At 45.7% G+C, this 15,110-nt stretch overlaps 1 protein-coding gene, 1 long non-coding RNA gene and 1 pseudogene across 4 annotated transcripts in view; 2 read left to right on the plus strand and 1 right to left on the minus strand.

Annotated features, from left to right (window-relative positions):
• AVL9 (AVL9 cell migration associated) overlaps nucleotides 1–14,380 on the plus strand; it is a 51,426-nt gene extending 37,046 nt beyond the window's left edge. For 2 of the 3 annotated variants that reach the window (XM_060195825.1, XM_060195827.1), the window contains 5 exons: nucleotides 919–1,138; nucleotides 2,639–2,756; nucleotides 6,820–6,873; nucleotides 7,360–7,448; nucleotides 9,455–14,380. In XM_060195825.1, coding sequence (XP_060051808.1) covers nucleotides 919–1,138; nucleotides 2,639–2,756; nucleotides 6,820–6,873; nucleotides 7,360–7,448; nucleotides 9,455–9,570 — 597 coding nt within the window. In that variant the 3' untranslated portion in view covers nucleotides 9,571–14,380. The remainder of the gene's footprint in view (nucleotides 1–918; nucleotides 1,139–2,638; nucleotides 2,757–6,819; nucleotides 6,874–7,359; nucleotides 7,449–9,454) is intronic. The other variant, XM_060195826.1, reaches the window with a different exon arrangement.
• LOC132539849 (uncharacterized) overlaps nucleotides 1–15,110 on the plus strand; it is a 325,383-nt gene that overhangs the window by 218,168 nt on the left and 92,105 nt on the right. The window lies entirely within an intron of this gene.
• Nucleotides 11,777–11,948, minus strand: LOC132539983 (U2 spliceosomal RNA; annotated as a pseudogene).

The raw sequence follows: 15,110 nt of genomic DNA on the forward strand, positions 1-15,110 counted from the left end.
AGAGGGATAGGAGGAGAGAGAAAAAACTAGACATCACTCTGGCACATGTGCTGCCAGGGATTGAACTCAGGACCTCACACTTGAGAGCTCATCTCTGTCTTATGGTCTGGGGGATTGAACCTGAGACGGAGCCTCAGGCACGAAAGTCTCTTTGCATAACCATTATGCTATCTACCTCTGTCCCCTGATGAAATGTATATATATATATATATATATGTGTGTGTGTGTGTGTGTGTGTGTGTGTCTGTGTCTTTATTTATTATTGGATAGAGACGGAATTTGAGGGATGAGATGAGTGAGAGAGACAGACACCTGCAGCCCTGCTTCACCACCCATGAAGCTTTCTCCCTGCAGGTAGGGACCAGGGGTTTGAACCTGGGTCCTTATGCCTGTAATATGTGTGCTTAACCAGGTGCGCCACCGCCTGGCCCCTCCTGATGAAATGTTCATAAAATTAAAAAGTGAAAAATCTCAGATCCAAAGCTATATGTACTATGCTCCCAATTTTATGGGGGGAAGTGTGCATGTCTGAGTGTTCACATACACACATGCATATTGCACGTGGAAGGACACACATGGGGAGACCAGAGTTACTTCCACACTACTGATTATATTCTAATTCTGAAGCTGTTTGGTGTGTTCGTTGGTGTTTGTTCTATTACTATGCATCAAGACTGACCTGTAAACTCACAGATTTTTTGTATATCAGATATCACATAATAAAATCCTCTCTAGTTCCTTTCTACTGCAACGGAAAAACGGAAGGAATTATACATGTTAATCGTGTCCATTTCTAGACAGGTGGCTTAGGCAAGATCTCCTGCGCTAAACTGAGACTCAGTAGTGTTTTATCGCTCTTTGAAAGCGTGGCGGGGATGTCTGCCTAGACTCTCTGACTTGTACCTCTGCGTTCTCTAGGTAGAAGAAGCCGTGGTCCAGATCCACGACCCAGAACTCAGAAAGCTGCTTCACCCAACCACTGCAGACCTGAGGTTCGCAGACTACCTGGTGAGACACGTGACTGAGAACCGGGACGACGTCTTCCTAGACGGCACTGGCTGGGAGGGCGGCGACGAGTGGATCCGAGCCCAGTTTGCAGTCTACATCCATGCGCTACTGGCCGCCACGCTGCAGCTAGGTAAGCAGCGCACAGCGCTTTGTCCTGCGTGACTGGGATGCTTTCAGCTGCATACGGTACATTTTCGGGGGGTCAGGCAGTAGTGTAGCGGGTTAAGCTTGCATAGCGCAAAGCGCAAGGACAGGCGTAAGGATCCCGGTTCGAGCCCCCGGCTCCCCATCTACAGCGGAGCGTCGCTTCACAGGCGGTGAAGCAGGTCTGCAGGTGTCTGTCTTTCTCTCCTTGTGTCTTCCCCATCTCTCTCCATTTCTCTCTCTCCTATCCAACAACAGCTGCAGCTGTAACAATAATGACAACAACAGGGCAACAAAAATGGTGGAAAATGGCCTCCAGGAGCAGTAAATTCATAGTGCAGGCACTGAGCCCCTGAAGGCAAAATGAATATGTATAAAACTTGAGTGGCCAGGTGGTGGCACACCTGGTTGAGCCCACATGGTACAGTGCACAAGGACCTGGGTTCGAGCCCCCAGTCCCCACCTGCAAGGAGAAAGCTTTGTGAGTGGTGAAGCAGGGCTGTGGGTGTTTCTCTGCCTCTCTCCCTCTCTATCTCCCCCTTCCTTCTCAATTTCTGGCTGTCTCTATCCAATAAATAAAAAGATTTAAAAATATATGACTTGGGGGAGTCGGGCTGTAGCGCAGCGGGTTAAGTGCAGGTGGCGCAAAGCACAAGGACCGGCATAAGGATCCCGGTTAGAACCCCGGCTCCCCACCTGCAGGGGAGTCGCTTCACAGGCGGTGAAGCAGGTCTGCAGGTGTCTATCTTTCTCTCCTCCTCTCTGTCTTCCCCTCCTCTCTCCATTTCTCTCTGTCCTATCCAACAACAACGACAACAATAATAACTACAACAATAAAAAATATATATATATATATGACTTGGGAGGAAAGTGTACATATGAATTTATCTCCTGTGGGTAGTGGAATAGTGCTGAGCTTTGCATGTGCTCAGCCGAAGCTTGAGCCTTCCCTCCATTTCATTGAAGGGATTTTCAGTGCTGTAGTCCCTCCCTCTCTCTCTCTCTCTCTCTCTCTCTCTCTCTCTCTGAAAGTCAGCCCTGAATTGCAAAGTCCTGGAGGTGACCAAAAGAGAAATGTATTCTAGTCTCTTTTTTTCCTGTTAGGAATGCAGCTCTGAGTGATGAAGTGATTTGCCAGAGACCACATAGCTTCTTAGCAGGCTTCTGGAACTAGACCCAAGTTGTCCTGATGTTTGGTAGGCTGCCTTTCCCCAAAAGCAAGAAAGCTGGGATAAAATGTTGCCCTTTTGACTGTTAATATTCACTCATATCATGGTCTGGGAGGTGGTGCAGTGGATAAATCATTGGACTCTCAACTATGAGGTCCTGAGTTCAATCCCCAGCAGCACATGTACCAGAGTGATGTCTGATTCTTTCTCTCCTCCTATCTCTCTCATTAATAAATAAGATATTTAAAAAATATATTCACTCATATCCTCGGCTGGCTATGATTCAACTCAAAAAAAATCAAATATTTGTTTGACAGATAATGAGAAGATACTGTCAGACTATGGCACAGCTTTTGTCACTGCCTGGAAGAACACACACAACTACAGGGTTTGGAATAGCAACAAGCATCCGGCTCTTGCAGAAATCAATCCAAAGTAAGCACATCCTCAAAAGAGTTGGCATTAAGTGTACCCCATAGAAAGAAAACCACATCTTGGGCACTGGGCAGTGGTGCACTCGGTCAAGTGCCCATACTGCTGAGCGCAAGGACCCGCACAGGGGTCCAGGTTTAAGCCCCTGCTCCCCACCTGCAGTGGGGAAGAAGCTTCACAAGCAGTGAATTAGGTCTGCAGGTATCTTTCTGTCTTTCTCCGTCTCTACCTCCACCTCCTCTCTAAGTTTCTCTCTGTCCTATCCAGTAAAATGGGGGAAAATGGCCATCAGGAGCAGTGGATTCGTGGTACTAAGCACCGAGCTTAGCGATAACCCTGGAGACAATTAATAATAAATAAAGAGAAGGTCATGTCTTCACTCTGACATTAGGAATGTCTTCAAGAGTCACGCTGAAGCAGATTATACAAACACTCCTCCAAACAGAGAAGCAGTTGAAAACTGTTTTCCTGTGTACCTTTTCCACAAAAAAACTTAAGGCATTTTGGGACTTTGGGGTCTGGGGAACCGACCACATAAGTTGCCTCCTGGCAAGAGTAATTAGAAAGTCCTGGCATGTGTTGGCATCTAATGTACGGGGGTTCTTTTGTCCTGTTTCCTTAGAGTGGCAGAATGGTCAAACAGGATCGACCTCTGTAAGGAAGTGTCGCTGGTATAAAACTGAGAGGTCATGTTTTCATTGAGGCATGATTGACATAGACTAGTCTCAAAGGTACAACATGACTCAGCATTTCTATGCATTGTGTAACGATCACTACAATAAATCTGGAGATGGGAGAGAGAAAGAGAGAGACAGCAGTGTTTCACCACTCATGAATCTTCTCCTCCGCAGGTGGGGGGTGGGGGCTGGGGGTTTAAACTGAGGTCCTTGCACATGACTACATGTGCATTCAACTGGGTGGGCCACCACCCAGCCCTTGGAAATTATTTTCTAAACTAAAATATTAAAATGATTGTGTTGGGGTTGGTGGTAGCGCACATGGCGCAAAGCAAGGACTGGTTTAAGGATCCCGGTTCGAGCCCCCGGCTCCCCACCTGCAGGGGAGGGTCCCTTCACAAGCGGTGAAGCAGGTCTGCAGGTATCTGTCTTTCTCTCCCCCTCTCTGTCTTCCTCTCTTCTCTCCATTTCTGTCCTATCCAACAACAGTAACCACAACAACAATAAAATAACAAGGGTAACAAAAAAGGGAAAAAAGGCCTCCAGGAGCAGTGGATTCTTGGTGCCGGCACCGAGCCCCAGCAATAACCCTGGAGGCAAAAAAGAAAAAAAAATTTGTGTGTGTGTGTGTGTGTGTGTTTATGAGGTAAACATACACTGTGTTTTTATATTTGTATTTTAAACTTTACACTTGGTGAGAACCAGACAGAAATTAACTTTGTACTAACTGGGATATTAATTGAAGGCTGGAGTTAATTTAGGCAGGCTGGGGGTATGATTTAAACAGTGTTAGTGTGTGAGAGGACATACTCAAACTTGTAGTCTCTTTCTCTTTCCCTCCTCCCCCTCCCTGTCCCTCTGGGGATGTGATTTAAGCAGTGTTACAGTGTTTGAGAGGAAAGGATAAGATAGACAGAGATACAGCTGCATCCCTGCTTCACCGTTCGTGAAGCTTTCCTCCTGCAGGTGGGGTCTTTTTATTTTAGTAAGTTCGCGTTTCAGTTCCCCACACACTCACACAGTCTCCCACCTGCCCCCACCCCAGCTATTTCTGTCTTAGTAACATGGTTTGCCAGCAAGGATTAGGAAGTGCAGCATGGTTTTTAGAGAGCCTGTCTCTTCAACTTTATATCATCTGCATCAAGGAGAAAAGACTGGCTTCATCACCAGCGGGAGTGAATGTAATCATCATGCATAGAACTATAGCAGAATGACTGCATTGCCATTTGAATGCGATTAAACAGACAATTAAAAGGGAGAAGAGGCATTTTAATAGCATTAAATGAAAAGAGGAAGAGTTCAAAGTAATCTCCCCACTAACCACAAGGTCTGCACTCCGCAGAATGATGGAGAGAAGCATGTGCGCCGGTTTGCCGAGTGGCTCTCACGATGCCAGTCTCTCTCTAGAGACGTCTGCCCTTCCCAGCAGCAGTGCGGCTCCTCTCCCCACAGGCCCTGCACTGACACAGTTCACTAGCTCCTCGCGGGGTCAAGCCATCTGCTGTACTGCCTGTAATTGAAGTTACTTTCCAGAGTGAGACTTGCTCAGGCCCTCGCGTGCACTTCACTACTGAGCCCTCTCCCTGAGACGCTGGACGGTGAGAGATAGAGGGCACAGAGCCTGTTGGTTTTGTCTCCACTGTTCTCCATGCTGTGCTAGCTGTCAAACCCAGGGCCTCACACACACAAAGCAGACACTCTGCTGCACTGCTTGCCCAGCTCTAGACCTGCATGTGGGTCTGTCAGAGGCTTGATTACAATGTTTTTAAGTGATGGTGAAACTAGTAGGGAAAGACTGAAGAGTCTGAAGCATGCAAGCAGGACAGTTTCGCAGGAGATAGTCAGCCCTGGCTGTCAGCATTTACTCCAAATTAAAAAGAAGCAACAGTCTTCAGTTACTACCACTGGTGTAATTTAGAAGTGGTCCAAACAAATCATATGACTTGAGCTCTCTGAAACCTTTCTTTAATTCCTTTTTTTTTTAAAAGACTTTTTAATATTTATTTATTCATTTCCCTTTTTTTGCCCTTGTTTTTATTGTTGTAGTAGTCATTATTGTTGTTGATGTCGTTGTTGGATAGGACAGAGAGAAATGGAGAGAGCGTGAGAGAAAGACAGACTCCTGCAGACCTGCTTCACCACCTGTGAAGCAACTCCCCTACAGGTGGGGAGCCGGGGGCTCGAACCGGGATCCATATGCTGGTCCTTTCACTTTGCGCCACGTGTGCTTAACCTGCTGTGCCCGACTCCAGAAACCAGGATCTTTAAGCCAGTCCTTGTGCTTTACACCATGTGCACTTAACCTGGTTGTCTACACATTTTATAATATGTATAACATTAATAAAATAATTATGTGATACTAATAAAATAATAGCACATATTTTATAATATGGCCAGACTCAAATGCAGTTCATGACCATGGCCTAAGTCAGCTACCATTAACCATGGAGACTTTGTGTTGTTGTTAATAGTTTGTTCCATGATTGTAAAATAACAGTGTGTGCTTACATAGCACACCCATCACCAGAGTCCTTATCCCCACCTCCCATGGAGACCTTTTTTATTTTTAAAGATTTTTTATTTATTTATTGATGAGAAAGATAGGCGGAGAGAGATAAAGAACCAGACATCACTAAAAACAACCATAAGGGGGCCCAGGTGGTAGGTAGTACACCTGGTTAAGTGCATGTTACCGTGCGCAAGGACCCAGGTTCAAGCTCCCATCCCCACGGGGGAAAGTTTGACGAGAAGTGAAGCAATTTTGCGGGTATCTTTCTGTCTCTTTCCCTCTCTACATGACCCTCCCATCTTAATTTCTATCAAATAAATATCTTTTAAATACACAATATTTAAAACCCCATTCAAAGCCCCATTTTCTGACACTTGCATTCAGAGCACCACCTCCCAGCTGAGTCGCCTCTGTAAGGTTTACCAAAACTTCCTTGGGGTGGTGCTTGCTCTTTTTTTTTTCCCCTCTAGATTTTTTGGATAGTACACAGAGAGATTGAGAGGGAAAGAGAAAGATAGACACACCTGCAGACCAGCTTCACCATTTGTGAAGCAACCCCCCTGCATATGGGGAGCCAGGACCTTGCATGGGTCCTTGTGCTTCCCAAGTCTGTGAGTTAATAGGAGTGTATATTAACACGGTTCTTGCCACCAAACGTCTGGGGTAACTCTTTCAGGCAGTTTTTTTTTGTTTGTTTGTTTGTTTTTTTAACCAGAAAACTGTTCAGCTCTGGCTTATGGTGGTGCAAGGAATTGAACCTGGGGCTTTGGAGCCTCAGGCATGAGTCTCTTTGCATAACCATTATGCTGTCTACCCTCCACCCTCATGCAGCTTTATGGGCAGAAATCCTCAAGGTCTAAACTCAAACTCTGTTTTACAGCCATCCATTTCAAGGCCAGTACTCAGTCTCAGACATGAAGTTAAGATTCTCACAGTGAGTATTTAGAGAATGTATCTATCGAGAGAAATGTTGTGTCTGAATTTATGCTGTGTATTCCATTGCTAATTGGGAATTGTGTTTTTTTTTCTGAACTTGATAGACTAGTGCTTAAAATAATAACCATATTATGTGCATAACTATCCCAGCAGTGTGTGTGTTTCTCAGTGAAGACACTGCTGTTCATGCATGGTGTGTGGTGTGAACTCATAACAGGATTTGCCATTTCATCTTGGTAGAGTAATTCCAACACGTCTTGGCCACAGGAGAATTAACCAGACACTCTCCTGTCCTTACCAAGTTTTGGTTCATCTGCATATGTTTAATTTTTCTGAAAATTCACATGCTTAAAATATTAATAGATTAAGTTATACATAATAATACATACTTTAGTTTCTTCCCTTGGTGTTGATTTGGGATGGTTGGAGTGTTTCTGTGTGAGATATTCTAAAACTGTACTTGACACTTCTTTCTCTTACTCAGTTCTGTTCAAAATAGTGAACGTGGCAAAAAAATTGGAAACGTCATGGTCACAACCAGCCGGAATGTTGTCCAAACAGGAAAAGCTGTTGGTAAGACAGGCCTTGAGCCAGGAGCAGCCTGAAGTCACAGTCTGTCTCATCTCTGCCCTGGCCGTCACTGGAGAGTGGTGGACATTCGTATCACATAATAGTACAAAATGGTTTCATGCAAAGGCTTTTTTATTTTTTAATTGGGAAGCTAATGGTTTACAGCACAGTTGTTGACACGCAGGTGTAGTTTCTCATCTTGCCGTGATAGTTGTCTGCAGAACACTGTCACCTTTAACTTGGGCCCTCTTCCATCGCCATGTATCAGGCCCTGAAAAGCCCTCCTTTCCCAGAGTCCTCTCTGCCTTGGCTCAATACCCCAGACCAGTCCAAGTTTCACTATGTGTTTCCCCTTTTTCCCCTTTTGTTGCCCTTGTTTTATTGTTGTCAACGTTGTTGGATAGGACAGAGAGAAATCGAGAGAGATGGGAAAGACGGGGAGAGAAAGATAGACACCTACAGACCTGCTTCACCACTTGTGAAGCGACTCCCCTGTAGGTGGGGAGCCAGGGGCTCAAACTGGGATCCTTACACTGGTCCTTGCGCTTTGTGCCACCTGTGCTTAACCCCTGCACTACCACCCGACTCCCCCCCCCCCTTTTTTTAAATCTATCTTTATTGGCTAGAGACAGCCAGAAATTGAGAGGGAACAGGGGTAACAGGAAGGGAAAGCGACAGAGAAGGATACCTGCAGTCCTGCTTCACCACTTGGCAATGCTTTCCCCTTGCAGGTGGGGGCTAGGGGCTCGAACCTGGGTCCTTGAGCACTGGAACATGTATGCTCAACCAGGTGCGCCACCACCCGGCCCCTGTTCTTCTTTTTTTTTTTTTTTTTCTTCTTAAGCTCTGCACATGAGTGGAATCATCCCATATTCATTCTTCTGTTTCTGGCTGATCTCACTTCACATGATTCCTTCAAGCTCCATCCAAAATGAGGTGAAGGTGAAGTCACCAGTTTTAATAGCTGCGTAGTATCCCATTGTGTATCTACACCACAGCTTTCTCAGCCACTCATCTGTTGTTGGGCACCTGGGTTGCTTCCAGGTTTTGGCTATTTCAAATTGTGCTGCTCTGAACACAGGTGCACACAGATCTTTTTGGATGGGTGTGTTGGGTTCCTTAGGATATATCCCCAGGAGAGGAATTGCAGGGTCATCGGGCAGGTCTGCTTGTAGCCTTCTGAGTTCTCCAGACTGCTCTCCACAGGGGCTGGACCCATTGGCATCCCACCAGCAGCTAAAAAGGTTCCTTTACCCCTGCAGCCTTACTCCCCTCTTCTAGAACAGTGGGAGTATCCAGTGCATTTATTTATTATTTGATAAGAGACAGAAATTGAGAGGGGAAGGGATGATAGGGAGAGAGACACCTGCAGCCCTGCTTCACTATTTGTGAAGCTTTCCCTCTGCAGATGGGGACCAGGGGCTTGAACCTGGATCCTTATGCACTGTCATGTGAGCACTTACCCAGATGCACTACTGCCTGGCCCCAAGTAATTTTGTTCTTTACAGCAAAATACACTTGAAACAAATAAGGGTCTTGGTGTCACTTGATGCAGCTACACTTCAGGTGACCGTGTAAGTGTCCCTAAAGCAGTGGTCACCCTCCCCGTGTATCAGTCTGGAGTTACAGTGCAGGGGGCTCATACACCTTCTTCAGCTCCGCAAGGTGCTGTGCTGCGTAGCCCTCACTGAGACCTGCTGGCCTAGCGTGCTGGGCGTTGAGGAGGGAGTGAGACAGTGGGTCCACACTCCCAGAGGCAGCCAGTTTCCTGCTAGACATGCCCCTGGGGAAGGACGGCCGCAGGTCAGATGCCCGCCTGCCTGGGTGAAGCCTCACGGACAGTGGAGCAGTGCTGCGGGAGTCTCTCTGTAGCCCTCTCTCTCCCTTCAGTCTAAACTATTAATGTGTCACAATAAATTAACATTTATTAATTAGTATTGACCTATCACTGACTTCACAAGAGTAAAGGAATCTTTCCCTCCCCCCTCACCCGCTTCTTTTCCATCCAGGCCAGTCGGTTGGAGGAGCTTTCTCCAGTGCAAAGACCGTTATGTCCTCGTGGCTGTCCACGTTCACCAGCTCCACCGCGCAGAGTCTCGCCGAACCGCCCGATGGGAAGCCCTGAGCAGGGGTCCCGGAGGCCCCGTTGCTTTCTTAGGCTGAAGCGTTCCGGGCCTTGTGCTGCTCCCAGACTGTTCCTCACCGGCCACAGATCCACAGCGGGGCTGCTGTGTGTGTTGAGCTGTTTACATGGACGGCTGCCCTTTGTCTAAGTGACTGTCGGGAGATGCTGAGAAGATGAGTCCCAGCCTCAGTAGGAGGACACCGGCCTGGGGTTTGAATTGACTGCTTTCATTTGTCTGAGCCTGATGAAAATACACTGAACCTACTCATGAATTTTAAGTTCTGATACTATGTATTCGTTTACTTGAGGAGCGTTTTTGCAAATGTGAATTTTGGTGGGGTTTTTTTTTTTGTTTTTTTTTTTGCTTTTTGATTATCCAGATGGTCATTGTAATTTATCTTTGCTGAAATTAAGTTATATTACTGTTTTGACTCAAAAGTTGACCCTAAAATGTGCTTAGAAGTTTAAGGGGGCATAGAGTCCAACCCGTTGCTCTTACTTTTCTGAAGTTATATGATAACTGTTCCTCTTTGTTGCTTTTCTACCCATAAGACACATTTACCGACTCAGACCCTCCAGAAAGGTGGAGGTCAGGAGTGGCGGCTGTGAGCTGGGAGTGTTTCGCTCCTGGTGATCTGTTCTTGCCCAGCCCTTAAAGGTTTTTTTTTCAGGCCTCCAGAATTGTCCGTGCTTTATTCCTCTTCCTACTGCACGTGAGTGTGCAGAGACTGGCGGGTGGCCATGGCAGTGTGGGGCAGCTGCATGGCAATGTGTGTCGGGGTCAAAACTTATTCTGTCAATCTCTTGCGGGTATTTTTAAATCCAGAGTTTGTGCCTTCTGTTTCTTCTTTTGAACAAATCTTCCATTGGCTGTTCACAGACCTGCTGGTTATTTCTGAGTCTAACTCATCATGAAACCTTTTGAGGCGCTCGGCCTTCCCAACTCCCTGACTGAAACACTCTTCTAAAAGCATTTTGAAAGAAAAGGAAGATGTAGATATTAAACAAAAGCCTCAGCTTACATTTGAAAGGCAAGAAGCAAGAGAAGAGAAGAACACTATGGCCACGACACTGGCCATGTTTCCTAAAGGACGTGGCTTTCAGTTCAGACCTGGCCACGAGTGTGCTGTCTGGCGCTCTGGACAGCAGTGCCTCACTCCTTGTCATGCGCACTCTCACTTGCTTCTCTTCGTCTTTTTTTTTTTAAGATTTGATTTATTTATTCATGAGAAAGATAGGAGAGAGGGAACCAGACATCACTCTGCTACATGTGCTGCCGGAGATCGAACTCAGGACCTCATGCTTGAGAGTCTAGTGCCTTACCCACTGCGCCACTGCCCGGACCTCTCTCACTTGCTTTTCAAAGGGACCTGGGTGGGTGTTCTCAGGGAGCCCTGACAAGAGACAGGCTGCTTTTTTGGTAACAGGATATTTGAAAAATACATTGTGAATACAATCAGAATATGATATTAAGAATATTGGGAAACTTACAGGCCTGATGAAGAAGGACACTGATTGTATTTTATCTATCCCAAGAAAACAGTTTATAGGAAGTGTAGGAATCATTTGAAGACATGAGAACCAGACATGCAGACGTAATGTAAGTATCCTTCCATCTTCAATTCCATGTGTCTAACACAAGTCTAGACAGATCTGAAAACTTTGAACATAGTAGTTCAAGAATTCACTGATGACAAATCAAAGGGCTTATTCTGAGAACTCTGTTGATTCTACTACTATTAGGAAAAGTTAACCTTCTCAGGAAATCTTATTTGAAGAGAGAAAAGTAACACCAACCAAACCTTAACAAGTAGTCGGTGTTGCCCTGGGACTATAAAGAATCCACTCAGCGTGTGGCTGCACGAGGCCATGGCATTTGGCCGGGGAGAGAGAGAGAGAGAGAGAGAGCACTAGTGTGCAGCTGTCAGCTCAGTGCTCGTCTGCTGAGAAGGCAGCCCGCAGCCCGCTGGCTCAGTGTAGTTTGTAACTTCATGTACTTGGAGGAAACGCCCCCGTCTCACTGTTCAAAAGCACTCCATCCACATCTGATGAATACCACTGAGATTTTTTAAAAAGGCACATGAAATTTAACTTTGTTTTAATACCACTTGTCTCCCACTTTGCTGTAGACTTTAATCAAACTTTGTATGAATGTTTCAAGTGAAGAGTTGAACTCTTTTTTTTTTTTTTTTTTTTTTCCCTGCAAGAAGGGTGCATCGTTCCTGGAAGTACCAATGCCAGGTTGATGCATGGAGTGAACGGAGCAAGCCCCTATTTCATCTCCTGATTCCAAAACTCCATTTAATGTATGGCCCTTGGATAGAGGGTGTATCAGATATGAAGGTGATACAAGGGTTGAAGCGAAACTGTAACTGGATTTCCAAACAAAGTGAGTGTCCGAAGACAAGGCTTCTCTCCTAGAAATGTTCAGGAGACAGGCCACATGTGTACTTGAGGTTTGGAGAGGGCTGGAGTTTTCAGGGAGTGTAGCCCGGGCCCCCCGCGGGAGCCAGTCTAAGTGAAGGCTGTGAGCCTGCCTGCTTTCTGCTGCGGCCCCTCTCCCTCCTGCACTGGCTCTGAGCCCCAGGAACCAGCACTGGAGCACTGTCCATCTATCACCAGTGAGGTTGGGTGTTTGGGTTTGTCGTGCTTGTTCCAGTGCTTTTGTGTCTAAAGCTGAGTATTTGTAAGTAGGCCTGAAGGAGCTGGGGTCCGGTTAGCCTGTGTCGGGGTACCAGGCACACAGACTGCCTGATAGGTTGGTGGTGGCTTCCCTGCCTTCTAGAAACTTGCAAGTACTGTTTGGAACAAGTTCCTGCCATGCTTGAGTTTCCGCTAGGCTCTGATCACAGTGACGAAAGTGAGGAAAAGAGTTAAGGCCAGGTGAATAGGAAAAGTCTGTCATGGTTAGGCGTATCATTGTTTGTTGTTTAATATATCTTAATGAGAGAAAAACAGACCAGAGCATTGCTTAGCTCTGGTTTGTGATGGTGTTAGGGATGGAACTTGGGACCTCAGAGCCTCAGACATGAAAATCTTTTGCGTGACCATTATGCTGTCTCCCTACCCTGTGTGTCATTCTTTGCACGTGTATTTGGCCCACATAGCCAGGATGTACAGCTGGCCCCCAATCTGTTAGTGTCCAACTACCTCCCCATCCCTAAAATAATTCTTATCTAACTTTTGCTTTAAGGACATCAGTGGTATTCTTGGGCAGCAAACCAGAGCACTTGCTTTCTGATTTCTGTATTAAGCATCAATGTTTATCTGTGTACACGGTGTACTTTGGGAAGGCAAGGAGAGAAGGGAAAGAAGTAAAAAGTCACTTAAAAAAAAGTACTTGAAATCTGAATGAAAAAATTATTTTAAGAGCAGTATTTAATATGCTAGATTCCAAGAATCCTTTTTAAAAGAAATCACACTTACTTTGCTCATCCAGATTTTTTTTTAATTTGATACTGTCTTCTTTTTTCATCATTATTTATTTATAAAAAGGAAACACTGACAAAACCATATCCATATTTTTAAGTGAAGCTATAGCATTAGCGGGCAGATTTTCTTTTCTCTTCCCCCCCTTCCCCGTTGTAACGTGTGCTCAACCAGGTGCGCCGCCACTCAGCCCCTGCCCCCCCTTTTGCCGTAGTGTTTGTGGAAATTGTGGAAGCCACAGCCACTAGTCCTTCTGGAAATGTCCAGCTCTGTGGGGCCAGTGAGTTGATCCTGAACCGCTTCCACAGTTGCTGAAAGGAGTCCATTAGGACGGTAGCTGCTAAGTATAAAGAGATGGATGGATGGACTCAAAGTGGCAGCACTGTTGGCACGCTCTGCTTCTGGGACTACAGGGTGCAGCGTTCACGGCCCTGCCACCTGGCTTCTCAGAGGTGATTCTCATTCCATGTGGCATCTGTGCCAGTGTTTGGTTGTTTTGGTTTTTTTCCAAGTCGTTGTACATCGACATTGTTTCCTAACTTTCAACATTCCATAAACATTTGTCAGCGACAAAGAAAGGGACTGTGGATCTTGATTCCTTTCATATAAATAACTTGTACACATGACTTCTTGCTTCCATTAAGAGAAGAAGCTCGTTCCCTTGTATGGTAACTCCAAAATGTAAGATAGTGCACATATAAGGGACTGACTATATTTTGTAACACTCTAATGCATTTGTATTTCTGTGCTGTTCTCAAGTTTACCTTTTTACTTATATTAATTAAAGATATAGGAACTATATATTTCAGTCATGTAAGTGGGGCACAGTTGAATATTTCCAGGCTTTTCATCAACGCTTCACACAGTGTGCTGCTCAGATATTTTTGTGTGCAATAGAAACATTTGAACATTTCAGTCAGGTACTGAGCCAGAAAAGGGAACTGAAGTTTTTAGAAAGTATTATTGTTTTCTTGAAACAATAATTTATAGGTGGAAAAACAAGATGAAGGTTTACGTATGTGTTTGGGGCTACTTGGCCATTGCTTCCTGGGTTTAGGAACAGTCCATTGATGGGGTGGTGAGGCATTTACTGCTTCAGGAACAGCTGGAATGTCTGAGACTAGAGGCGTTCCACAAGCCCTTTTTAAGAAAGTGGAGCTTAGAAAACTAAGTTTAGCTGCAGTGCATATCATGAGCTAAGAGAAAAGTTTCTCTTTGCTCTGTTAGCTTTATAATTTGGTACTAGTTATTTGTTTCTGTTGCTATTTGTTTAGGAAAAATGTTAAAATATAAATCACATCTAATCATACTGAGCTGTAATAAAAATTCTGTATCTTTATTTTAAGGAAAATCAGAAATAAACTGATCTTGTCTCACACACAACTGTAGCCGGCCTGTCCTTTTGGTTAGATACATATATATATTCTCCCTTTTGTTGCCCTTGTTTTATTGTTGTAATTATTATTGTCCTCGTTGTTGGATAGGACAGAGAGAAATGGAGAGAGGCGGGGAAGACAGCAGGAGAGAAAGACAAACACCTGCAGACCTGTGAAGTGACTCCCCTGCAGGTGGGGAGCCGGGGGCTCGAGCCGGGATCCTCATGCAGGTCCTTGCGTGTCATGCCACGTGCACTTAGCCCGCTGCGCTACCACCCGACTCCCGCACACTGTCATTTCTACCCTGCGGGTGCTCCTCTGTGGTGGGCACTCTGATGTGAAGCGGCAGCCCGGCAGGGCTCTGAGGGGCACTTTCTCCAGGGCTCAGAAATGCCCTGCAGGGCTTCTTGCCTGCACCATCCCACTGCTCCCAGCAGATTCTTTTTTTTCCTTTTAACTTCAGATGGAGAGAAAGAATGAGAGACACTCCAGGGCCTGGGGGAATAGCATAATGGTTATGCAAAGGCACTCTCATGCCTAAAGCACCAAAGGTCCCAGGTTCAATCCCCAGAAAGCCAGAGCTGAGCAGGACTCTGGTTAAAAAAAAAAAAAAAAGACAGTGGTCCGGGAGGTGGCTCAGTGGATAAAGCATCGGCCTCTCAAGCATGAGGTCCTGAGTTCAATCCCGGTAGCACATGTGCCAAAGTGATGCCTGGCTCTGTCTCCTCCTATGTT

The sequence above is a fragment of the Erinaceus europaeus genome, chromosome 8 (genome assembly GCF_950295315.1).
Source record: "Erinaceus europaeus chromosome 8, mEriEur2.1, whole genome shotgun sequence".
Lineage (NCBI taxonomy): Eukaryota > Metazoa > Chordata > Mammalia > Eulipotyphla > Erinaceidae > Erinaceus > Erinaceus europaeus.